A 25988-nucleotide genomic window follows, 5' to 3' on the forward strand; every position below is an offset into this window, starting at 1 on the left:
CAGACACCTTTCTGGACAAGCCGGCTTACAGAACTAGGCTTCACACAGATACTTTCACGCTGAGGTTAACTAGCAAATAGTGTGCTGCTTTTGCTTGTGCTTCACATTACAAAGCCTGTTGGGTACCACGCATCTTAGGAGAAGCCATGTATTGGAAACCGTCTTGTCCAACCTTTTCAATTCTGCCCAGTAAGGAAGATGTCAGGGTAGACTGCAGGTTAGTAACAAAATGCCTTTAAGCCTCATGCACGCTTTGGTCAGAACAGCCTCTCTGGTATTACTGCCGCATCCAACCAGGAGCTGGATTCTGCTCGTTTTTGCACAGATGCTTTCAGGTAAGCCCAGTCTTCCCTGCAGCACTGAAGATTAGGCCACTTTAGAATAGTAAGTGCTAAACGCAATCACCTCCATCTCTCCACCCACAAAAAATTCAGGCTTGCAGTTTGCTGCAGGTGTGAATTGAACTTTATTAAAATAAACTGTAGTCATCACCTCCCCAACAACCAAACCCTTTATCACCAAGTCATCATTTCCTTGGAATCAGAGGAGTTCTTTTTCTATAAGAACCTTAGAGGACCCCATGCTTCTTGGTCTTTTTTCTATAGCGTGTGTATATAGAGAAGCCTATTAGCTCATTTCCATCATATGTTCATTCATGGTACTTTACGAGACAGTGTTTTTTAGAGCTACTTTTGTCTGAAACCTTCACACCTGAGGCTCAAACGTGGCCTTTGAATGCATTGACTTGAAACCCAAATTTAGCTGCCTGTGTTTTGTTGCAATATGAATTTAAACCTCAAATTCTTGAAGTTTTTAGAATATCAAACTGATACCAAATGTGGTTTGCAGATCTAGTTTTTTTTTTTTTTGCAGATACCTCTCTTGACAAGCAGACCGCTTCAAAGAGTTGCAGTTGTCAGTAACCCTGTGTGCATTGTACAACAGAGTGGATTGTGTATGGAGCCAAGTGCAAATGTTTACAATTTTTGTATATATCTTTTGAGAGAACAACCTGTGACTCTGTATTTTCCGTGTCCGTGTACCAACTGCAACTTATTTTCAATAAAGATTTCAAAATGAACAGAAGTGGCCTGGAAAAAACAAAAATCAGTAATACTTTAATGAGGTGTGCACAAGGAACAATGAAATGGCATCATCAGGCTGGATAAATTGGTCACTGCAAGGAAATTACAGCAGCACTTCAAGTTCTCAATTCACCAGGGGGAACAAGTAACTTGTGGAAGAAACTAACTGAAAGTAAAAGGAAGGGGTAGGAAGGATGCTCCTTCAAAAGCATATGCATTGCATCCCCTCGGAGCTTTACAAGCCAAAGAGAGTCAAGGGGAGAGAAAACTCTTTACATTGTAGATCAAGTGCTTACTATGGTACTACAGGCAGCAAGCCTCAGAACAGATTATTAGCAGGTAAGTGCTTTCCTAGTAAGAGTACTTTAGTTGTGGTAGTGTCGCTGGTGTAGAAAGCTCATCTCTATTTCAAGGGCAGCAGACTGAAAAGACAGGAACGGATATTTGAAAAGCACTACCATGTGCAATAGGCAGGCACTGTTCTTTGGGTAGATGTGGCATCTTTTATAAGACCAGCTAAATAGTTGAGGAAAAATTCTTTTGCAAACTTTTGGACACAAACACCCTTCTTCAGGCTCTCCGAATGCCTGAAGAAGGGAGTTTGTGCCCAAAAGCTTGCAAAATAACTTTTCCCCAACTATTTCATTGGTCCAATAAAAGAGATCACACCACGTCTACCAAAAGAACCATGCCTGGCTGTGTCCTTAGACCAGTGTGGCTACAACCAACAACCTTACCACGTGCAACGTACTCATGCTTATTAGACACAATCATGCAGCAGAATATACCCTTGGTTGGGGTGGGAGGGTTGGAAGTCATATTCTGCCCCCATTTCAGGGGATAGAGCCTACCCACCCCCCGTGACTAAGGATACAAGATCGGGTATTCAAAAATGGCCTAAGTACTTGGAAAGAAATAAACCCAAAGATCTTTGCAGTTTGGCATTAAACAAAAATCAATCATAGAAGGGAAGGCAAGGAAAACAGATTTCTGCAGTCGGGATGAAGGCCTCAGGAATAGCACAAGCACAGATTCACCATGCTTATGGAAGAGTAGTGCTTTGTCACCAAAAACTACAGAAATGGCTTCCTAATACCTACTCAAGGACAATTAGTGGTGGTCTGCCGTGAGTGGTACGGATGAGACATTAGGAAGCTGCAGCTGGGAAAGTGCACCACAGGGGACACACTCCCTTCTCCATCAACTTGAAGCTACTGAAGGAGGAGGTGTTGCAAATGATTAACAGACCTCTTGTCTTCTAGAGCTGGAATTTATAGATGCCAAGGGCAGAAGCACAGCTACTTCAGATCATTGTCACCAAAGGAGGTATAGAAAGTAAACACTCCATACAGCTCTCAACAAATAATCCTCTTTAGTGCAGACCACTGTAAACAGATAAATGCACTTAAAGGCACTGCAGAATAACAACATGGTCAGTGAGCAGCAGCATTTAATGTTCCAATATACCATTTGCTTTGAGCTAATACCATTAACACATCCAAGAAATTAGAAACAGGGCAGTGGTTAAATAAAAGGAGGGTGAATGAGCTGTGCTTTACGGAGAATAAAGCCTTGAACACTATTAGTTTACATGCAGCCCTACAAAAATCAGTTTCTATAAACGAAAATGGTTACATAAAAGGTAGGAGGCAACTTCAAATCTCACGTTCAATTAATCACAGAGAGATCAGTCCGATTCAAGTAGTATAATTATTTCGGTGTTCAGACAGGAGTACTTCTTTGCTAGATAAGCAGCCGGATGATTACAACAGACATTTGTAATAGTCTGACACACCAGTGAGCAGCTCTTATTGCCCTCCTCTACTTTGCACCTAGCTCCCTCAATCTTTGTGGTCACAGCACCAGCCTGTAACCTCAGACCAGAATATTAAAAGAAAAAAACAAAACAAAACAAAACAAAACCAAACCTTTTGCAGCCCTTTGCACTGGTTTCTACCTCCAGAAGGCAGACATCCATCTCCCCCTCCCCCCTTTAAAACAACAGACTCATTTCTGTATTGGGCTTGCTCTGCTAACATCCCAATCAAACGGTTTCCTCAGCTGCAGCATCTTGCAAGGTGAAAGGTGACCAACCTGCCTAAGGAGCCTGCTGTTTCAGCCTCTTCCCAGTCAGATGTTTCTGGGAAGCTAACCTCTTGGATGTTCTTTAGGTCGTGCTGCAGCCCAGCGGTCCCTCGATACAGCACCGCACCGAGCCTTCTAATGGTAACCTATGACTACTCCATTGGCACTGGCAGTCAGCTGCACTGTGTGTCAACCCCTGCTCCAGAAAGTGCACATATACAATCGAGACGGTTTTATTGGTCTTGGGGAGAGCTAGCTGATGATTCTGCTGATTGCCTGTAAGGACGGGAACTCCTCGTCCTCGAGATGCAGAGCTTTGTGGGTGGCGAGGTCCTGGTGCGTCAGCACCTGCTTACATGTGGGGCAGATGCAGCAATCCAGGTCGACGCCGGTGTCTGTTTCCCAGGCGTTCTTTTTGTTCTTCCTGGGTTTGTTGGTACCTTGTTTCTCCTGGACTTTGAAGTCGTTGTGAGCAGAAAGCAGTTCCTGTTGCTTAGCCGTGTCCGGCAACAGCACCAGCAACTCGTTAAAGATTCTCCTGAAGTTGTCCCCGAGCAGGTCTCGGCAGCTCTTGTAATACTGCACTGCAGACATCAGACCCTTTGGTTCAAAGAGAATCGCCACGATTAGCAAAAGAGAAAGATGATACCAGCAGACGGCGCTGCCCACCCTCTGCATGGGGTGCTGCCTCCACACTAAGTGCCCTGCTGTGGGAAGTCGTGATCCAAAGCGTTCTCTCCAACTTACCTGCCTGAATTGCCCAGAGTGAGTCTTGAATTTGTTAAATCTGGACTCGTCACTCTGAAGGAATTCCTTTATAGACTGGATCAGCTGGATGTTTCTTTGCTGAAAGTGTTCAGGTATCAAGTAAGCTCCTTGCGAGGGCTTTGGCCTGCGTTTCGAAAGAAACTGCATTAATCTTAGTGCTCCAGTGCTCAACAAGGCACTGCAAAACATCAATACGGGTCCCAACTTTCCTGGCCCTCCTCTTCCCAGGGGTGGCTCCCCTCTCCACCCAGGGACTCCTGTGAGCACCGCAGATCCAACTCTGACATGTCAGAACACTGTCCCCCAAAGGTCAGGGAGTCTGTGCCCACTCTTCCTGGGCAGAGAGAACACCGCACCTGCAAAATGCAGGTATTCTTCACCCAAACTGGCCTGATCTGCAATTATTTCTTCCTGAGGGGTGGCTACTAACACACGTGCCACAAAGACTGTTGCCACAATTGGAAAAGGTTGCTTTTCCACAGCAGGACCACACACAGGAGATAGCTGCCTTAATGTAAAATCCCAATACAGATGTCTCACGTTAGCTAGATCAAATTTAAAACATTTACCCTCCCCGCCCCATACAGGCATGACCAAAGCAGCCAACCACAGTATGTGAAGGGTGCTGTTCCTTTTTAAGTTCCCACCACAAACAAGCGCCCATCCGTAGGCTCACGTGGTGTTTCTCTGTGATCTAGGTGACCTCCTAATAAGGCAGCAGCACCTTGTTGCTGCAAATACAGAGGTAAAATACAAGACTCAGCTCCTTTTTTTCAGCAGTGCCGAGTCTGACAAGCCAGGAACTAAAGCAAGATGGAAAGAGGGCTCTGGACTGCTCCAACTCAACTCCTGCCTGAGGCGCACTGGCACAGCATAGCAGCACCAACTGGAGAGCCCACAACTGCCAACATGTTTTTCAAACATAAGGAGGTGTTTAAGCCCTAATGGTACAGGGATCTCCCTCCCATGAGTCTCCAAGCGCTTGTTCCAACCCAGACGAGGACTCTCTCCTCTCGTAGGAGACATGGAATCACTGGCAAAGCTGTAAAAACACTGTGCTGTAGAGACTGAGGAGCAAGCTTAGGGGTGAATGTAAGAAAGCCTGAGTTGGTTCTACTTGGCGTGGATGTTGCGTACAACAAAGACCTGGGGTACTTCAGCCTTCCCCATCTCTCCTGGACTGGGCCAGCAGATGCCAAGGGAAAATCTGCAGAAATCTGGATCTTGCCCTTGTCTCACAGCACTTGCCTTTGAAATCTTACCTGTTCAGAAAAATCCCTTCAAATAAAGCAAGAAATGCAAAGAGGCCCTACCGTGCAGAACCTGCATACCCACTGCATGCAAGCTGATGCCCATGATCCAAGTACCCTTTACTTACTCTTTCAGAGATGTAGTGACAGGTTCAGAGACATTGGTGGATGGAATAACAGGAAACCCCGGAGGTGGTTTACTAACAGACACCGACAGCCCTGGAGGCGGACTCTTTAATAGCACCACGGAGTTAAAGCCTAGATTAAACAGCACAGACCATGCAGGTTAGATATTATATCCACAGCAACACAAAGCATCTGAGATTAACAGTGATTGCGTGTCACTAAGCATGAGACTCGGACAGCCAAACAGACCCTGCTGTACCTGAAGACAAAGGTACACCTGAATCTGTTGCTCTGCAGGTCACCAACGCTAGCTGGAGGAAGAAGGCTGCACACTGACTGGCTTTCAAGTATGAAATGAAAGTGGTATCAATCAAACAGACCTGTTCACTGCCAGGTATAGGAAGTGGCAACATCCCTCAGACTGCCCCAGTGAAAACCAGTGTTACAATTAGAGTCCATGGCAGTCCCTGAAAGGTCAGTTCTGCGCTCTCGCTGCATTGTACAGTGGGAAGGGCCCCAGAAGCTGCCACCTACTGTTATCCAAACAGCAGCAAGGAACAGAAAGGCTATGCTACCAACTGCCCCTGTGTCTCTGCTTTCATGAGAGGCAACTGAAGCATGGGATCCACAAGCTGCACCAGCACTTGACAGAGCAACCTCCCCTGAACGCAAGGTCGCTGCATGCCTGTAAATCTAGTGCAACCAGCGGCAACGAGCTCTTTGCTGTTTATGTTGTCCAAGTGGTGGTTCACAGGTAACTGTCCCTGCAAACAGGGGTTCCCGAACTAGCCAGTGGAATAATGAAGCATACTGGTACACCGCGTCAGACCGAGAGAAGAAGGAATATTTCGGGCCCGGCTGCTCATCTCTAACTCAGCCCCAAACTGAGAACAGTAGCCCTGCTCTCAGAGAGGCACCTTCATTTCAATGGGATCTGAATGGGGCAGCAGCACCAGGAGGGGAAAGCTTCAGGCTGATCACTGTGGTTCACACTCTGCAGGTTTCCACCATACACCCTCACCCCAAGTCCTGGAAATTGCTCCCATTCCAAGAGAAATTTTGGTACGTACTAGGAACTGCCCTGAATCTCCTGCAGGTTTCTCTAAGCGGCCCCCACAACCGGTTTTTGCCATGATTACCTGGCGGTGGCATCCTAGCTGGTCCTGAGCTCCCAAGAGCTGGGAAGTCTTCCTGAGGTAAAGGGCACTGGTTAGTTGCTGCAGGTTTTTTAAGGCCAGGTGGCTCTTTGGGTGTATTACAAACTGCTACCAATTTCTCTGAGTGACCATTCATGACTGCTGCAGATCTGTCTGGGGCCTGAACATTTGCAAGGGCATTTGGCATCTGTTTGGCTTCTACCACCTTCTCCAAAGATCCAGGTGGGGAGTTTTCCTCCAACGCAGGTGGGGAGGGTGGCCTTTGCTTCTCCACCCCCACCTTCTTTTTCTTGCCCACTTTCGTAAAAGTCTGCGAGGTAGAAGCTGCCAGCAAGGAGGACACATCAACCATTGTTGGTGCGTTTCGGATCTTCTGGGTTGTCAAGCCATTGCCAGCATCTTCATCATCCGACTGAGGGGATTTATTGCTCTTCTTGCCTCCTTTACTGCTGCTGGGGGGAGCTGCTTTTTTGGCCAGCTGGTTTGAACTGGAGCTGCTAGAACCGATGGCTTTAACCACGTTTTTATTAGAACCATTGTTCCATGCAGATGTGATGTTCGATACGGTTTTATTGGTAGGTTTGACTTTAGACACTAGAGCTGGGAAGTCCTCCTCCTGGAAGGCTGTTTTCTTTGCAGTAACTGTGTATGTCAGAGACATCCCAGTCGAGACCGTGGGCGCTGCTGAAGAGGACAGGCTCGGGAAGTCTTCTTCCTTCAGCTTAACAGACACCGGCTGAGCAGCGCTGCAACTACCGAAGACACAAAATATGGCAAGTCACAAAGCTACTGCAGGAACAGCACAAACACACCAGGCTCAAAGAACCCAAGTATCTAACTGCAATTTCTTTCAGCTCTCACTTTAAAAGGATGTTAAGACTGTCTGGAAAATTAATGCACACGTGCTTATCACTAAGGTATGCCTGAAATAAATCTTTCCTCAAAGATGTCAGGCTAGATTAAAAGTACCATTTCATGATCTCTGGCCCAACCTGCCTTCAAATCCTCACACTCCGGATCCGTACTGTAAAGCCACGTCTGCAATACTGCTACCTGAGGAAGCATAGTTGACTTCATGAGAAGATGCACATTTGTGCTCTCACAGTACAAGGTAACTATCTGCTTGAGCTGAACCACAGGAATACAGCAGGGGAAACCACAGGCCACGAGGCTGGAATGAGGGATTAGGAGGGGGTACTTGAATCTAGCCAGTATGGGAAGTGACATCGTATCCAGCAGTAACGCTGAGGCCATGTGGGGCTCGTACAGCCAGAGTTTGTGGGAGAAGAGGGCAATTTTCTTAAATAATTTGCAGTTCAAATCATCTGTGAAACAGCTACCTGGAAAGTCTGCGACCCAAGTGAGCTTATGAAACGGACTTCACGTTGCTATAATCTTTACTCAAGCTTACCCTTGAAGGGATCCCACTGCCGAGCCAATTGCTGGAAAGTCATCTTGGCTTAAAGGACCATTAGCAGCTGCTTCTTTTGGAACTTTGACCCAAAAAAAAAACAAAAAAAAAACCAAAGAAAGGCTTTTAACCCAAATCCATTCATTTCAGTCCTGAAACTATTGTCATGTCACGACTGCATTAGCAGGTTCCGGTTCTAGTAGCTGGTGATGCTGTTAATTAGAATGTTCCGATCCAACAAAACAAACAGGCAATTAAGAAAATGCACAGCTGCCTTTCTTTCTCCCCTGCATTCAGCTAACTATATGCACTGTTAGTTTGCCTGGCCCTGGGTGTAGCAAGTTAACTACAGTTAGGAAAAACATCAATGGCGCTTTACTCCAGACTTCAAAAAATCAATCAAATAGAGATACTAATCCCATGGAGGTTATTCAGTGTTTTATGATTCTGCATCCCTGGAACACTGACAGTAGGAACAAGTAATATTCCACCAGGTGCAGCAACATCCTTTTCTCAAGGCCTTTCTTTTCATCCTGTCACTTCTGCTCATTTTTATAATATGAAGAAGATTTAAAAATTCACCTCACAGGAAACCTTTATACTCAGGGCAGAGAATGAAAGCAACACAGCAATGTTTGTATGTTATGCTTAAATCTGTAGCTGAGCTGAGGAGGACTCTGTTGAAGCAGTGGTCTGCACACCACAGCGGGAGACTGCAGGGACTTTCATTTAATTATGTGTGTGACATGCTGTGCAGCTCTGTTATGTTAGCTGTGGCTCTGTATGTCTAGCCAAAACCATTTTAGGAATCCTAGCACATTCCTATGCTTTCCAAGGGAGGATAACACTGGTGAAAATGACTCCAGACAGGATCCTTAATATCCAAAAGCTTCCTTCAATACCTACTGTGAGCATTCACACCCTAGCAAGACTGGGCCCACATCTGCTGTCAGCCCCTGCAGCTCACAGCACGAACACACACGCAACTAACCCATAGCTTCAGATGAAGGCTTTGGCACTCGCTTCGCGTTGGAAGTTTCTGGATCTCTCAATTCCTCCTTTTTCCCTCGACTGCTGTCTTCTTTATCCTCTACCCGCTTCTTTTCCTCTTGTCGCTTTGCTGCTATGGACGCCCTGACTGCTGCTGCAATGTCTCGGTCTTCCTCCTCCCTAGAGAGACAGGACAGATTGTCTTATCAAACAGAAAGGACTGTTAAGCGTCTTTATCTCCGACTCGCGTCCCTTCACATTTTGCAAACAACCTTTTGTCAACTGTCTTATGTTGCCACCTCCTGGAGATGGCTCAAACTGGAACGCTCTACTCAGTTCACCTTATATTGTGTCCCAGTTCAGTCTGTGGTAGAACAGGCAACATTCATCCACTGGTTCTTTTAAGATCCACACCCAGTACTAACATCTAAGTAACCGAGGTGGACTAAGAATAACAATAATCAGGGATGCATGGGAACAACAATCTCTTCCATTCATTTTCAGGGTATGAAAATCTCATTGGTGGGTCCAAGTAACTCATTGTAAAATGGTTTGTCATGAACTTTCAACACATGCAAGAGCCACATGCGACACACCAACATACATAGTGTTTGGAGATGGATTTTCCCCAGTGAAAATACCAATAATGAACGCACCGTTGACTGCCCAGCAAGAAAAGAAGGAATAGAGATGCGCAATATGCATAAAGCACTTAAATCTTGTGTGGATGAAGAGACATATAAATGAAAAAGTTTCATTTCAATACTTAACCCTCTCCTTTTTCCAAAGCACTCAGTCTGGCCACCCAGAGATCTGTTAGTTCAATGAAAAGCATGGTCCTTAGAACAGGAAGTGAATGATATTCTAGACCAAAAAAGCCTGCTAAAACTATAAAGCCCTCTTGAGTTACTGCAAAAAAATTCTAATACAATAGTTAGGCATGAAAACAGTCATCTGAAAACTAAACATTTCTAAATTATACTAGCCCACACACTGCAGACCTCAGGAAATGTTAAGACTAACATTGTCTCTGACAGGCTCAGAGAGCAGAAATTCAGAAACAATTATTTTGTTTGCATTCAGTGTTATGTGATGCCCAGACATAATAATGAAAGCCAGCAAGATCCTTAATTAAGGAGGTGGCACATTGCAACTGCCTTGCCTTGCACTTCCTCCATGTCTGCCCTCCCACCAAGAGAAGAAAACACTGCACATGCAGCCAGAAGTTCTACAAATGGTATTACTTACCGCTTATACCTCCAGCTGCCTCTTCTGTTTTGCTGTCCTCCTCGGACTGATGTTCTAACTGGTCTTCCTTGTCTGTTATACCTGTCCACTTCATCATAGTCCTCTCCAGTTACAACACCTGAACAGGAGGCATGGCAGCATTCTCAAAGTTATTTTTTAATCCAGGATCAGGGTAACACCCTCCTTCCCTACATGATTGAAAGAAGCTAGAATGTACCAGCACTTAAAGACCTTTCCTGACTTTCAATCAACTGCACACCATAGATTAGATCATCTATACAGTAATTACTGAATTCAAGCACATTTGGCAGCATACAGATGCGCTGTGCTGCAGATCTGTGACGCATGTTTGGGATAATTTAATATGCAGAGATTTCCACACACACACACAAACCTTCTTCTGCTTGTGCCTTAGTCGCCACACTCTTAATACAGCACATACTGCTCTGAGCATAAGCTCCATGTTTGCTGCTGCTTTAAATCCAGACTTCTACATACCACATAATTGTACAGCAGATCAAAAAGTCAGCCATGAAAATATCCACCAGTTTTTGAAATTGCAAATACCATGTTTCAGACCACGAATGGGCCACGTTTCTAGAAGTTTTTGGATAATTAACATATTTCTGCATGTCACCTTTTCTCCAGTCCAACTTACCTTCATTTCTCCGCTGGTGTCTGGGAGCATAGTTAAACTGAAGATCTATCTGCCGGTTCTGCCTGGCCTCAGCTCTGTTTTTGCTGTGGCAGGCTGTTTTGTGAGCTTTGTAATCTATTTCTGTACGGAAAGCATGAGTGAACTGTTCTGTACTGCACCGTCCCTCTTCGCAAAGGAAATGCTTTTCACGGAAGTGTTCACGGAGGTATTCATAATCACTGAGAAGAAAAAAGACCAACTTGTTAGTTCTATGGCACACTGACGTAAGATTTATTTGTAAGCTGAAGTGATAACAATTTTTAACATCAAAACAGCAATTTAAATTGTATTCAATTCTCTGCCTATCCACACTCATAACGTGACTTATGTTACGGCACTGAGAAGTTAAGCTAAATTCACTGTATGATGCCTCGCTAAACATCATGTTTTGCCCTGCATAAAAAAACAATCCTTTCCTTACAGTCAATTGTATTCAGATCCTCTTCTCCTAAAACGTACCTTCGGCCATCAGGGCTAACTTATTACACAGCTGTAGAAATCTGCCACAGCCTCTCCTCCTGGCCTCAGAACTGCATTCCAGAATTTAATTGCTGTTAATGCTTTTCGACAGCCCAAACGCGGAGAAAACTAATACGACTCAGCTGTAAGCTGACGCAGGAGGATCTGAGTCTGTAGAGACCGCAAAGCAATAGTTCCAAGATGAGTGAACTGCCCTGCTTGTCCCAACACATTCATATTCAACCATTTATAAAGACGGCAGCTCAGAAGTCCTCAGCTGAAATAACGTATAGTGAAGTGATCAGCAGTAACATCCATCTAGCATGTTCATCCCACAGTCCTAAATCACCCATTACACCTTCCTAAATCTCACAGGTCCACTTCCCAAATAGCCTGGACCCAGCTGCCAAAACTTTATGCTACTCCCAACAATTAAATACCACTAATTCACTTAAAAACTGAAAGCAAAGGGGAGTTATTAAACATATGGATTTTAACACAGACAGAGAGTTTGTATTATATGCACACAGCATAGCCAGGTTCAAAAAGGGACTAGATAAACTCAAGGATAATAGATCCTTTGATCCCAGCAGTCTTTCCTGCCCACGTGCAGGAGGGCTGGACCCAATGATCTGCAAGGTCCCTTCCAGCCCCTAACATCTATGAAACTCTTTCTCAGTGGCCACTGAACAGAAAGGTTGGAGATGTTTCCTCTGGCATCTCTAACCCAATAAAATGGTGGATACCAGGGAGGGTGCTGAATAGGGCACAGATCGCTCTAGATAACTGGTTCAATGCTTCCCTTCTTTACAGCATACACTTTTGCCACTTGGAGACAAAATACTGGCCTAGATGGACCACTGGTTTGACCCAGTGTGACGCTGCTTATGTTTTTTCAGTGGTTTCTATTCTATTTCTTTTCCTGGTACTTACAAACATCCCTTTTTAGAACAAAAATGTAGCAATTCAGAATTTCCTATTGGCCACACAGGACTCTGCAGTATCCAAAGGGACAGCTGCTTAGCACAGAATATTAGTCCAAACCTCCACAGTGCAGATGGGGCTGTGCTTATTACTGGTACCTACGACACAGAGATAGGGTTTCAGATAATTTTTAGAAGTTAGCAGATCAGTCTGCAGGGCAATATCATAGCAGCTATACATGTCATTTCCAGTAAAGGAAGTCTCTAATAGCTCAGCCCAGGAGAACAAAGGTGTACCTGTACTTCAAAGATCCCATTCTCACTATAAATTCAAAAGTAAAGATCACAGCCAAGGTGCTCACACAGTTGCCCAGGGTCAATTTAGATATTCCTGTCTCACAAACTGATGGTAGATGCAACAAGCCTTCCATCTGAAGCTGAATACAGAGAAACCCAACTCAGCCAGTCCCACAAACCTGTAATATTCCTGAGCACCATCTGAGTCACAAAAATGGCAGAAATAGTGATCTCGTCTCAGGTGTTTCAATAATTCGTCGTTGTCCAAGTAACGCTCATCACAAAATTTACATAGGGGGTGCCCACGATGAGATGTGTCATCTGGGTCCCCGTGGATTCGATGTCGAGCCAGGTCCTTGCGAGAGTACCACTTACGTTCGTACGTAAAGATCTTCAAGGAAAAATTACCTCAGGTCAGCAGACAAGTAGGCAAAACTTATTGCTGGAATAAATCAGGTTCTATCATGTCAGTGGCCAAAATTACTCTCCCACTTGAGCCAGCAGAACACAAAGCAACCATATATAGTCTACACCTGAATGAGTCACTGAATCAGTTAGAAATCAAGTTCCCTATGCAAATTAAATCTAATTTATACTTTATTCACGCTGAGCAATAAAAGCAGGATCATCCTTTTACTCTTGTTCCACATGGTAGCATGATGTAGCAAAGTATGGGCTATAAATTGTGAAAAAAAAAAAATCTTATCATCATAAGAGGGCTGCATTTAGATTTAATAGCCTGCATACCCGAGATCGAGGGGAAAAAAATGAAATGAGCCGGTCTGCTATGCATTTAGCAGCATCCCCCGTGCCACTATAGAAAGCCACACCTATGTAGAAGAGATATGGCTCAGTGCACAATTGCTGCACTAGCCAGTACTCTGTCACTATTGGTATGCAATTTATTTCTGTAGGAAGGGTTCTTGCAACACCAAAGATGCCAAGGAGATACAACAGGCACTGGTGCAATAAGTGCTTGTTACAAAGCCATATATTCCACAAAAAGGGTAACGGCTACTCAAAATGCATGTTGTCTAGACAGTGTTAAAAGTTGTGAGGGGCAGAGGTTGCTTTGACTTCACTAATGTCAACAGATCAGAAAACAAGATCTTAGTTCCACTGAGCAATGAAACTACCCTAATGGCACCAGCTACTGTAAATTAGTTCTCCCAAAATAAAGATGCATAGCTTTTTGAAAATTTAAAATACTGTGCAACTGCTGTTGTCATTATCGTTGTTCTGATTGTTTACCAGGGACAGATGACTACAGACTAATTCTTCCCAAGGGCAGCTACCTACCCAAGTGCTCTTGTCCAGTTTGATCTTTCTTATTCAGTTTCAGTGAAAGCAAGAAACAAGCCACAAACCTATGCATACAGTGCTCAATGTATTTTCTTCATTTTCTGAAGACTTCCTTCACTCCACGCTAACCAGTACTGATGAGCATCACACGCATCAGAGGTTAGAGGAATCAAGTGGTAGCTGGCAATTTTAGCCAATTCTCAAACCACTAGAGATGGAGACATTCTTTCTATTTTTTGAATGCTGGAATTTAAGCTGGTATATAAAGCAATGCCTTTTAACAATCCATTACAACAGCCATTGAAAAGGGAATCCAGGCAGTAAACAAGGCTGGTGAGATCAGCAGTTTTAAGACCCACTGTGACCTGCTCAAAACAATCCAGCTTTCCAATGGAGTGCAATACTAGTTTTGGTAAGCTGCATGACAGATTTTAACACAGTCACTAGTCACACTATATACGAGTAAGTTAAAGACAACATGTCCAAGCTTCAGGCAAGCACAGGTTTCATCCCCCATATCACCACCACCAATAATATATAACCAAGAGAGAAGAGATCTGGCCGAGGCAGTCCTACAAGATAATGAATTATCATTCTTATTTTTTTTAAAGTGTTCCCACCCTATCCCCATGACCTACCTTCAAGTGTTAAACATTTCAGAGTTTGTTCTGATCTCTCAAAGAGAAATCTGAGGTTCTGTGATGCACCTTGTTAATATGAATTTGCCCGGACACTGCGTGGAATTTTGTTTTTAAAATCACAGCAAAAATAGCGAGGAAAGTTCTATAAATGGCCACTCTCTACGGCTGGACTTTCTGCTATGACTGCCAGCAGGAAGCTCAACACATGGTATTTATTCATACCAGAGCTATCTTCATAAAGTTATCTTGGGCTGGATGAGCTATAAATATTTTCATACTTAAAACAGAGTCCAGTTGGGTAGCTTTTATTAACCAGTTTATGAAAACTGCTGATACAAGAGGCTGAAATTCACTCAGACACAACAGGTGGCTTGAAAGAAATTGTTCCTAGTCCCCATACCATTCTGTCTGTCCGTCCCCATCAAGTATCCTTCTTACCAAGAAAGGTTCCCATATACTTAAGCCTCTTGTTTCTGAGTCCTAAATACATATTTATGGCTCACCTTCAGGTGTTTGACACACAATTTACAACAGAAGAGTTCATGTTGTTTTCTCATGTGCTGCTCCAGCTCCACAATGGTATTGAATGGCCGCACATCTAGACAGAGAGGACATTCATGCTGTAGTAGTTTCCTAAGGGACAAATAAATCAAAGGACAATTTATCCAGGTTATTTAAAATCTTTTGCCTAAAACCTTACATGTTAGATGGTGTTACATTAATAAGCAAAACATTTTATTAGTCTATTGCATAACACAATGCCACACAGTTATAGGTGCCACAGCAATTTTTAATATAAGGAGATTATAATTACGTTAATTCCAAAATTATCCTGGGCTACCTCAAGAGGAAACGAGGAATAAATTGCATGGAAGCATGAGTTTTAGAAGCAGAATTGTACAGATATCACTTCCAATACAATAATATCAGCATACAACCTAGGAATGGGCAGTAAATGACTGTGCAGCAAGTTCCCTGCAAAGTCAAATTGTTAGGCATGAATAAATACAATGCTGCATCTATATTTTATTGTCCAGCACTGCCTTTGGGGAATTTAAAAAACAATGGGGATGAGGTGGAGGGGAAGAGTTCCTGTACTAGAAAAGGAAGCAAGTAAAATCCCACGTCCCCCAACAGGAACAGAAGGATCACTGGCCTGTCCACTTAGAGAGAACTTAATGAGTAGTGCCTAATGGAGTGACAATTCTACTCTATTCATGGAATTAAAAACCTTAGTGACAAATCATTTGGGTTTGAGCTTTCAAAAACACAACTTCTGCAGACACATCACTAAATACCTGCTCTGGGCAGTCACGGTTGGTAATCAATCAGAATGTTTCCTACTTATCCTGCTAGTGGCTATGCATCAGTAACTTGGTTCTTTCTCATCTTTAGGTAGTGGAAACTCACTTATACAAAACTCATTTTGTTCTGGACAGCACTGTCCCGGCATAAATGCAAAACTTTAATCCAATGTGCTGTTTATTTTCCCTTCTAGCTCCATAGACCAACAAACTGCAGCAAATATGAACCACAAGGCAATAGATGCATCACCACAGTTCTGTCCTTGGGCCAAACAAAGCAGAGTATGTTGTGCTAGCCTCCAAATAAAGTACTGGATGCCCTGTCTCATCTCGACTCCCTTAACCTTTCTTTCCATTCATCTGATCTACTTCTAATTAAATGTAGCCCAACAGTACTGCGAAGCATGACACTCACTGCCATTCCATTGTTCAGTGTTATACACCCTTTCTCCACCCTGTGTCTCTCTTGTTTTTAGACTGTAAATAGCTGTTACTCTGCATTTGCATAGTGCCTAGCACAATGAGACCCAATTATTGGCTGGTCTTTAGGCACTAGTGCAGTAAGTGCGATTAAAAATAATAAATATATTTTCCCCTACTGCGACTCAGAAAACCCAACATCAGTAGCTGTGCTTATGGGAAGATGGAAAAGCAACTTTTAATGACAGCGCAGAGTTTCTGCACAAAGCATCTGAAGACTGATGATTTTAGACTAAGGATGCATCTGTTTCCAGACCTCAGTCCTTATGCAGCCTTCTAGACTCCCAGACACACCAGCATGATCTTCTCCATGCTGCTCCCATTTCCCTTATTTCTGCATGGTATCAAGCACACAGCACAACAGCCATTTCAGTTGGACAAAAAGGAAGTTGCATGTTTCCTACTGCACAAGGGGGACAAGATGATGCTGCTGGAGAGATGGTTGGTTAAGGCAGGAGGCACTATGATTTACCTATAAAGCGCATACACTTTTCCATCAGCAAAATAAATGTCATATTTCTTCTCATGCTGCAGCTGGCTGAGTACTACTGTCGAGAAAGATGAAAGCTTCTTTCCAAAGACCACCTACAGACAACACAACAGAAAGGATTAGAGAAAGCACACAACTTTGTTATTTGAAGTTATGTTTATATATATCAGCAGCACAAGCTAAAATCGCCATGAATACTGATAAGCATATAGTGAATTCTTGAACTGAAGAGATGCTCCTACCCTGAGTATTAATAAGAGGCAACACACAGATTTTGCATACAAGACATCAGTGACATTAGCTAGAATCTCATCAAGGAAATACAAGTTAGCAAGAGTCAATCATGAAGACACGCAAAGAGATTTTCAATGGATTAGTAAATTAAAATGCACCCTGAGTGCAGGTACTGTTTACAGAGAAACAAGCACACCGGTAATGATGCCTCTTCCCTCCTAAGTAACCAGGAACCTCAGAAACACAAATCAGCATTATCATTCATTCAAAAGCCAGAATCACCTGCATCGTCAGTTCAAAAACATTAACACAGATAACATCTACATGTTTCTCAGCTGACATTCTGAAAGTGAGAGAGGTAGCTAGCCATGTCCGTCTGTCATTCAAGAAATACCTTGCAACAACTCCTTAATAGCAGTTATTAAGTATTATCTGTGCCTGTAATACGCTCCTGCTAATTCAAAAGTAATGAATCCTGCTGGCAGAATTCTCCTGAAGGAGTAAGAGAACGTGTGTGTTTTGTAACAATCTGAAGTCTTGATAGTGTGATTCTTTTAAATCAACCAAAATGAGAGCAGTACACTGCATGGATGCAGTGATCTCTCAAACTTATTTTTTTTCAATGTAAAAGGTGTACAAGAAGTTCATTAGAAATCAAAGGTATTTTTTCATCCATTCAACAGTATCTGACCCCATTTAAATGCAACTTAAAAAATAACCTTTTAAATTCAGCCTGAAGTGAACTTTTACAGGTAAGTGATTCAATGCTGGCAGGCAGCACGTGTTAGAGGAGAATCAAAACCACAGACTACAGCAGTTTGAAGAATGATATAACACGCCCACACACATTCACCTACGGCCCCATCTCCAATCAAAGTATACACTGCACATATTTTACAGGGCAATGCACTGGTGCCTAAAACTGCCTACTGGTAGCACACAGAAGAGGCCACTGCACTGCATGGCTGCTGGCTTCTTCTAAAGCTCATTCAGCCAAAAATAAATCATTTCCAAGACAAACACCTGAGGGTGCACGTGACCAAAACAAGTACATCTTGTTTTCCTGTTCCATTATACACCTCACTGCCATCTATCTTTAAACCTACTGTTACCCATTAAGATAAGGTTGATAATCCCCGACCATTGCTTTAGCTGCTTCCACCTGCGCTATCCAGCATGTCCAGAGCTGAGATTCAGTAATGCCCTATTTTCCTCGTTGCCCCTCCTGATCACACGCAAACACTACACAGGCTAAAAGACACAACCCTGCTAGAGTACCTGTACCCATCTCCTGCTCATTCGAAGCCTTATTTTTTTGGCACAGCTCACATGTCCCAGCTGATGTTTTTTGGCCAGAACAGCATTACAGCAGGGCTAAAAGAAAGAGAAAGAAACTATAGCCAGAGACAATGTTTCAGGCAATTACAATAAAGGGCTGATTTAATGGGAGAAAGATGGCCTAAAGAACAAGGCTGAGCCCATGAAATATAGCCATTACTACAAAGCCAAAGAATGCTGAGGCTAATGAGCTGTTCCTATGACTAAGCCCAGCAGATCCAAGAACACAAACATCAGGTTGCTCCTCCCTTTGACAATAGGCACTAAAACAGCAGCAGGAAACTGGATGCTCAGAAGTCCACAATGATAGGGCTCTCTCTCTGAGAATGCCTGAGTTACAAACAAGCCTTTTACATGCCAGATCAGGTCTCCTTCAACCACAGCACACGATGCTTCAACTCTGTGGCACGCTAGACCGTCTTTGGCCTGAGACAGTACACAGGCAGGAACCCTAGCCAAGCAGCCTGTCAATGAGCCAGCCTGCTGACATGGCACTCAGAAGGTTCAGAAACACTGAGGAAAGGGGAATGATGGGGTGCGAGGGCATTAGGAATGCTGCTACGAAGCATTCAGACATCCAAACATCCAAATTGCACAGCTGCTGCATTCCAGAAGTAGGATGCAGACATGATGCTCAAAGACCTTCTTTCTCACTGCAGCCTTGAAATGGACTGGGAGAACTATTCAAACGTGGAGGAGCTTCCATGGACCAAGACCATTCTTTTATCTGCTTTCTGAAGCACCTGCCACCCCAAAAGCGTTACCACCTTCTCTCTCTAGGCTTCTTTGTGGGATACTCTTCCTTCCACGACCACATGCATTTAAAATGTTATGTTCTGAAATAAAACCGTTTCAAAAAAATTAAATACTATTCTTATATCTCCTGTTAGTTTAACTTCACATTCTGTGAGACTACAACTAACTGAAGGTAGACGACTACTTATCTTAACTCAACTCTCCCACTTCATGCCGGTAAGGCTTTTGGTTCTTAACCCACCACATAGAGAAATTCAAATGCCTTTGATTCATTACATAATTCCCAAGTTGCTTTTCCTCAGCCCCCAGCTTAGTCATCCTTCAACATGAATCAGGAAGGGACATCAGAGCAAGGTCAGCAACTGAACTGGAGTCCTTCGAGCCCAAGGCAGAGTAGCTGCAGAGATATGTATTCAAAAAAAAAAAAAAAAATTCTCCATTGGCATTTTAGCAAAATCCCCCAACAGGAATTTAAATAAGTTGGCAAGAGGCCTCCTCCATTATCCTCAACAAGTTTATGCAGTAGTGGCAAAAAACAAACAACAGATTCCTGGCCTCCACAAAATCTCGGTCTCTTATGTATGTGGCCAAAAACCTTCATGTTGCCTAAATGATCAGAGTAACTGAAAAACTGCCAATGCAAACAGTTTACTTAAGAGAAGCTCTTCCTTTGCCAAGAAAAAAAGGACTAGCTGCATTTCATTTCCTAGCATCCCTAACTCATTTTCAGGATACCATTTCAGGCATTCAATTCTGCTGCTGATTTGCATTCCTTAACAGGTTTGTGTCTCTCTGCAAACATTACAATAAACATTTTAAAGACTGTCATTTTTTTCATGCAAATTTAACATTCTTGAAAGATTGGAAGTTCTGAAAACTAAGTATTATTTGCAGCGCAGGAAGCACCAGTGCAAATTGCCTCTGCTGCCCTCATCAATGTGCCGTACATCTGACCCAGAAAACGTACTGCTCAGGATAAGATGCCCATTAAGTCTCCATTTTTGGCATCTCTGCTAAGACAGCCAACATGGCAATTATGGAATTTTTTTTAGTGATGTGGACATTTATTATTCTGAACCCTTCAAGCTCATCTACACGAGTCACTGACTTCATTCAAACTACCCAACAAGAGTTGAAAGGTTACTTAGTTCCCTGTGCCTTCCTTCCCTCAAGCTTATATATTGAATATTCCTGTTTTGCTGTTTATCCTGCGCCAGAGGAAAAGTACACTAATCCAATATCGGGGGGGGGGAAAGAGAGAGAGAGAGAGAGAGAGAGAGAGAACAGCAGAGGTCCAAGTGGAAGCCTGAACTGCAAAAAAGAAAGGGACAGAGAATCAGTGGCTGGAAAGAGAAAGCAGCCAGCAAAAACAGAGACCCCAAGGCAACCAGGATGGAACCAAGCAGGCAGACGAAAGCAGGTATGACAATATTTGGGTATACCCCAAATTTAAAAGCGTAGCAAGAATCCAACAGCCCGAAACGCACACTTCCTCTTAATGCCAGAAAACAAGCAGGCTTGACTTACAGGAAATTAAAATCAAAAGGAAGGAAAAGAGTACACAGGTTATCCCCTTCACCCCCTGTTCTCAGGCCCTGATTATCAGCAACATCTTTAGGAGCCTGGCACAGCATAGCCAGCAACGAACCTACAAACCAAGTGTGTGTGGCAGGGGGGATTGTTTTGATGAGAAAACCTCTTCCCTCCTCTTACCGACAGGTCTAGGTTTATCCCCAAATTGTTCTGGGACCCATCACAAGCACCTCCCAACTCCACCATGAGTTTTGGTTAAACTTTTAGTGGCCTCTGGCAGAAACTCCAATTGGAAGAGCTGCAGTGATGGGATCCTAAGGATCTGTACCAGAAACCAGGACCAAGCCAGCAAAGCGGACACCTTCGCACCCCAGGTCATAGAGAGAAGCTGGGCTGGAAAGGATCTCCAGGGGTCGCATCTAGTCCAACCCCAGCCCCATCCAAACCAACCCATACAAACCCTAATCTACTCTTTATAGAAGTGACCATCAACCCTGACACGGCACAGACCTAACACCCCACCCTGCCACCAACGTCTTACAGAAGCAGGGGAACCGCAGCAGCAACGTCCTGCTTCTGTAAGCCATCGATATTCATAGAAACAGAGAAAATGAAGCCGGCCTAAAAGCAATACCATGTCCCCCAGCTGAATCAGTCTAATGAAAGCAACCCCATCTCCCCCCAGTGGAGCCGGTCTAATAAAAGTGATGCCATCTCCCCCAGTTGCATCAGTCTAATAATAGCGACCCCATCGCCTCCCTTAGACCACCCCCCGACTCATTTTGCCACAAGAGGAACCTCCACTTCCACCCCAGCGCATTTTCCACATAAAAAAATTTTTTCCAGGTGAAAAAAGGACCTTTCCGGCTCCCAGGTGGTGCCCCCCGTCCCCCGGGCCGGGCCGGGCCGGGCCTCACCTGGGCCAGCTCGTCGCGGCACACGGCGCAGTAGCGCACCCCGCACAGCGCCCGCATCCGCACAGAGCACCGATAGCAGATTGGGTGGTCGCAGCGGCCCAACGCCACCACCTCAAGCTCGCCGCAGCATAGCACGCACGGCCCGTCCGCCGCCGGGCTCGGGGAGGCGGCCATGGCGGCCCGCCGCGGCCTAGGCCCGCACCGCACCGCACCGCCTAGCAACCGCCCCCAAGCAGCGAGGCGCCGGCTAGAGCGCCGGCCTGCCTCCCGCCAGAGGGAGGCGGGATGGAGCACTCCCATAGGCCGTCCTCGTTCTCATCATAGAGACGCTGCCTAGAGCGGCGCCGCCTCGCTTCGCCCAGCCGGAAACCAGCGAGAGGCGGGATACAGAGCGCCGCCGCTGGTAGGGCCCCTCTAGCCGCGTCTCGCTGACCCCATCTTACCTGGAGTCCTCCCAGGGGAGATACTGTGCTTCAAGGGCGGGATGTGAAGCTTCAAAGGGGCAAAATGGCCTCCTGTGTGTGGGGCTGCTCACAAGGTCCCTGGGGTGGCTGGGGGGGGCGGGGTGTCAAGAGCATGGCCCTTAAAGGCTCCCCATCACCTACTGGTGATGGGTTTCTTGGGGCAACCGTATCCTAGTGACAGGTGCCAGAGGATCAGGCCCCTGCAGCACCTGTGGGGGGTGAGGGGAGCATCCCCTGAGTGCTCCCATGGTTCCTCACACCCTGCATTGCTCACGCCAGCCATGATGGGGAGGCCAAAGTTTCACCTCCAGTGACCCCCAGAATACCGGGCCTCATGGTGACCCACTAGCCACTCCCCTGAGGAAGGGCGGACATCTGGTGCCGTGCAGTATTCTGCTTGGAAAAACAACTGGCCCTTCTCCCAGGGGTGAATCAGGCAGCAAAGGGGTCACCCTCCCCTTCCTGCCCCCTGCGGCCCTGCCATGTTGCTCTATCTCCCGCGATTCCCAAGCCCGTGGTATCTACGTGGGAGCCCCTGCGTTGTTTTGAGGCAGCTGTCACGAATATCCCTGAACATCCTGCATCTCGAGGCATTTGGGGTAAGTACAGCGCTTGGCCTAATGCTCTGTGATGGTATTAGGGTTGCCCTGAATGAGATATAAATCTCCAGGAGACCGCTGAGAGCCACCCGGGAGATTATATGATAGGGCGTTCAATAAAATAAATATTAAATGTCAAATCCGATTGGTACAGTAGTTCAGTAGGTTTTGAAAATGTCATAGCTGTGCGTGTTTTCCCTTTCTGGCGTCAAGTCAATGCACCGTAATTAATGCCATGACATTGTGTGATGAAACCTCCCAGAATAGATTCAGAGATGGCAACCCTTGATGTTTAAATGCCTTGTGTCGCAGCTCCAGCACGTTTTTCCACACCCCTGAGGGTGGTTTCAGGATCCAGGTCACCACGTGGCCCTGCAATGAGTGATGAACTTAGCCTGTTTGCAAACACGACCCCTTTGCACGGTGATGGAGCAGGTTATCTCACAAGGGACAAATAGGGCCAAAAATCCTGGCATTTTATACTAAATATAAAGCCTGGATAGTGTTTGACCTACTTCCTGTATGTGTTTTGAAGCTTTTAAAAAATACAGGAAAAAATATTGGGTTTTGTTTACATTTGTAGCAGAGAGAGAGAGAGATCAGGTTGTAAAGCCGGTGTGTTGTGGAAAACCATTCAGGTTGTTTTTAGGAGCATGCTGCACAGTGTTACTGAAATGCACCAAATCAGGACGGTTCGATGAGAGCAAAGCGCTCTGTGAAGGCTCTGGGAGGTCTGTGATGTGAGCCAGAGATGATAATCAGTGGGCAAGTTTAGTACTACAGGAATTTATGGTTGTGTTCCTCATTTGGAGGGCTGTTTTATGCAGTTCAAAAAGTCCTTGTTTTTCATGTAGGCCCCAAAGTGGCCTACATCAAACCAGAAAAAGCTTCTCTAGGGGCACTGAGAATGGAGGTAGCGTGGGATAAGCAGCTCTCTTATTCTGAACATAGAAAATGTAACGCTTTCCTGGAGTTTAGTGTAAAGCAAGAGAATTGACATATTTTCAGGCTTTTTTTTTCCTTACAAAACCCCCTTCAAATGACCTATCATGGATTGACATGTGCTTTCATTTATGGAGGACTTAACACATTTCTTTAAAAGCTATTAATCACAGCTGTGGATCCTTCAAGAGGGACGAAAGTCTGAGCTTGATGCTGTTGTCCTGCCATCATCTGACATGAAGCAAACCTAACTCACATATTAAAGAGTATTACCAGGAATCTCTTCCCGCAGCTGCCTTGAAATTGCTGATGTCTAGCTCTCATTAACTTAAGGTTGACTGTCCGTCATAAACTGGAACCATCTTGTCAATTCTTCATGGGTTCACTCCCCACCTTGCAAACTTATTTATTACAAGACAATTAAACCCTGTTTGCAGGCCACATGATGAGTCAGTGAAGCATGTAGATGTTGTATGCTTGCCTCATGCTGTGTCTGTGTGCAATGGTGCAAAGGTACAGCATCATGTAATAAAGATACAAAGCCTTCAAGAATGAGATAGGATCCCAAATGATTATTTGGGTCGCAATGTGATTATTGTGGTTGACAACATGAGTATTTGGGCCACTGCAGCAAAGGTAGTAACTCCAAATAATTGGGATTGGGTTATGTACTCATCTCTATTTTCTAGAGGAGAGAGAAACAGAGGGAGCAAAAATAAATTAAAACATGAAGCAATGCAATACATTCAAGGCCAGGCAGGTATGCAGGTGTCACTCGGCTGTACCCTGTAGCTATTGGGAACATCATACCAGCACTGGGCATAGCATTCAAATGGGCACAGGTGCTTTCCAACTGGGCTAAAGGAGAATTGTAATATTTACTAGCAGTGTATAATGTGTAACATGTGATTGAGCAGTTCTGATTCTGCTCAGTATAGAACTAGCTAATGTGTTAAGGTATATCTTGACATTATCCAGTCCATAAATGGGGAACATTTAATAACATCCATACAAAAAAAAAAAGATAGACATTTGGTAAGTATTTTGGCCATCAGAAAAACTAAGTATTTTAGCAATTCAGGTTGTTAGATACATAAGGTAATATTTACCCTCTCTTTGAAGATGCTTAAAGAGACCCATTTAGGGTACTTCAGAGTTAGAGAGTAGATAATATATGCCTTTTTGGTAATCAGCAGTAAAGTGTGCGAGGGGTGGGGGCTGGGGGAGATAATCAGGAATGACTGAGGATGTTGGCTGTAATTACTCCAGGAAATTTCCCCCCTAAATTAATGATACTGTTGAAAATGTTTTCATGTCAAAACTGCATCACACCAATTTTGGAGAGCAATTAGCGTGAAATGAGATGGAGGCTTCTGACAGTAATGGGCTGTCTTAAGTGTCACTCGTCTGTGAAATTACGCAAGTACCCCAGTGATATGGCCAAGTGTACGATAATAAATATACCTTCATAATTAGGCTTAAAAATGACGTTACTCATCACAGTGATAATTGGGACAAAGCAGTTGGGCAGAACTGTGGGTTGTACTCTTCAGATCTTGTCTCAAAGGGTTTTTGTTATGTCAGTAGGAACTGGTCCATGGCGCAGATGTCTAGAATGGTTTGAATTGCAGCCTTGGAGGGCTGGGAGCCTAATACTGTGCACGTTACTCATACAAATGTATTGTATTCCTGTGACTAGTCTTCCTCAGGCGTTCTGTGAAGTGGCTGGATCTGCCAAGGGGAAACGTTTTACTGTGTCCCAGGGTGATTTGATACAAAACGAGAGCACCGTGCAGTCAACATTCCCTCCAGCTGATCAGCTGTGACATTTTCTGCTTCCGTACTAATATTTAATATGATCAGGGTCTGAAGGGAAGCTTTTTAAGTGCTTTATGTCTTTTCACCATGGGGTTCAATTTAGTTATATTCCACTGAATGTAGAGAATGTTTTCTTTTTCTTTTTTTTTTTTTTTTGCTCACCAGGTCTGATTTCCCAAGCTTACCTAGCTCTGGATTTTGAATTGGAGCCAAAGACGGTGATCCTGAAGGAAGAATATATAAGGTTGGTGATTCTTAAAGTGCGGCTCCGAAGGTCAGATGCACCCTCCCCTCCTCCTCGTAGCCAGAAGGTGGAAGGCAAACTTGATCCACTGCAGTGGCTCAGTTACCTTCGTGCCATGTATGAGTCATTTTCTCTTGTGTGAGAATAGTCAGATGTCTGAGCTTTATTGCTGGTGAACTCAAAGAACACAGTGGGGCATGATCCTCCTTTTGCATGCCATGGTGTAAATCTGGAGTCATTCAGTTAAAATGAATGGGGGTAGCACTAGTGTGAATTCAGGCCATTCATTCTCACCCTTGCATAAATACAAGAGAGAACAAGACAGAGCAGGGTTAGCTGTCAGCTTCATTGTTTTTTCATATTCAATTAGATCTACATTTATATAACAAATAACTCCATCCCCAGGCTCTTGGCAAACTGCCAACGCAGC

The 25988-nt window shown here is 44.4% G+C and overlaps 1 protein-coding gene across 2 annotated transcripts; it reads right to left on the reverse strand.

Moving 5' to 3' along the window:
• Positions 1 to 2440: 2440 nt before the first annotated feature.
• Positions 2441 to 21712, reverse strand: ZNF598 (zinc finger protein 598). 2 transcript variants are annotated; one of them, XM_019512734.1, is made up of 13 exons: positions 21492 to 21712; positions 16696 to 16808; positions 14943 to 15072; positions 12676 to 12887; positions 10779 to 10996; positions 10121 to 10238; positions 9644 to 9685; positions 8874 to 9052; positions 7883 to 7964; positions 6454 to 7223; positions 5317 to 5446; positions 3918 to 4062; positions 2441 to 3770 (listed from the first exon to the last, which is right to left on the reverse strand). In XM_019512734.1, the coding sequence occupies exons 1-13, from the start codon at positions 21663 to 21665 to the stop codon at positions 3423 to 3425; spliced, it is 2661 nt and encodes an 886-aa protein (XP_019368279.1). In that variant the 5' UTR covers positions 21666 to 21712; the 3' UTR covers positions 2441 to 3422. The 2 variants fall into 2 exon arrangements, with proteins under 2 accessions (XP_019368279.1, XP_019368280.1); XM_019512735.1 differs by lacking the exon at positions 9644 to 9685.
• Positions 21713 to 25988: the final 4276 nt, after the last annotated feature.

This window comes from Gavialis gangeticus, unplaced genomic scaffold, assembly GCF_001723915.1.
Source record: "Gavialis gangeticus isolate Ggan-Ray unplaced genomic scaffold, GavGan_comp1, whole genome shotgun sequence".
Lineage (NCBI taxonomy): Eukaryota > Metazoa > Chordata > Crocodylia > Gavialidae > Gavialis > Gavialis gangeticus.

What these genes read in the sequence shown, in the direction of transcription:
- ZNF598 (XM_019512734.1), bottom strand. Translation starts at nt 21,665, where the DNA reads ATGGCCGCCTCCCCGAGCCCGGCGGCGGACGGGCCGTGCGTGCTATGC. An exon ending in ACACCAGCGGAGAAATGAAG is followed by an intron (nt 10,239 to 10,778) that starts GTAAGTTGGACT and finishes CCTCCTGTTCAG; the next exon opens with GTGTTGTAACTGGAGAGGAC. An exon ending in GTCACTACATCTCTGAAAGA is followed by an intron (nt 4,063 to 5,316) that starts GTAAGTAAAGGG and finishes TTCGAAACGCAG; the next exon opens with GCCAAAGCCCTCGCAAGGAG.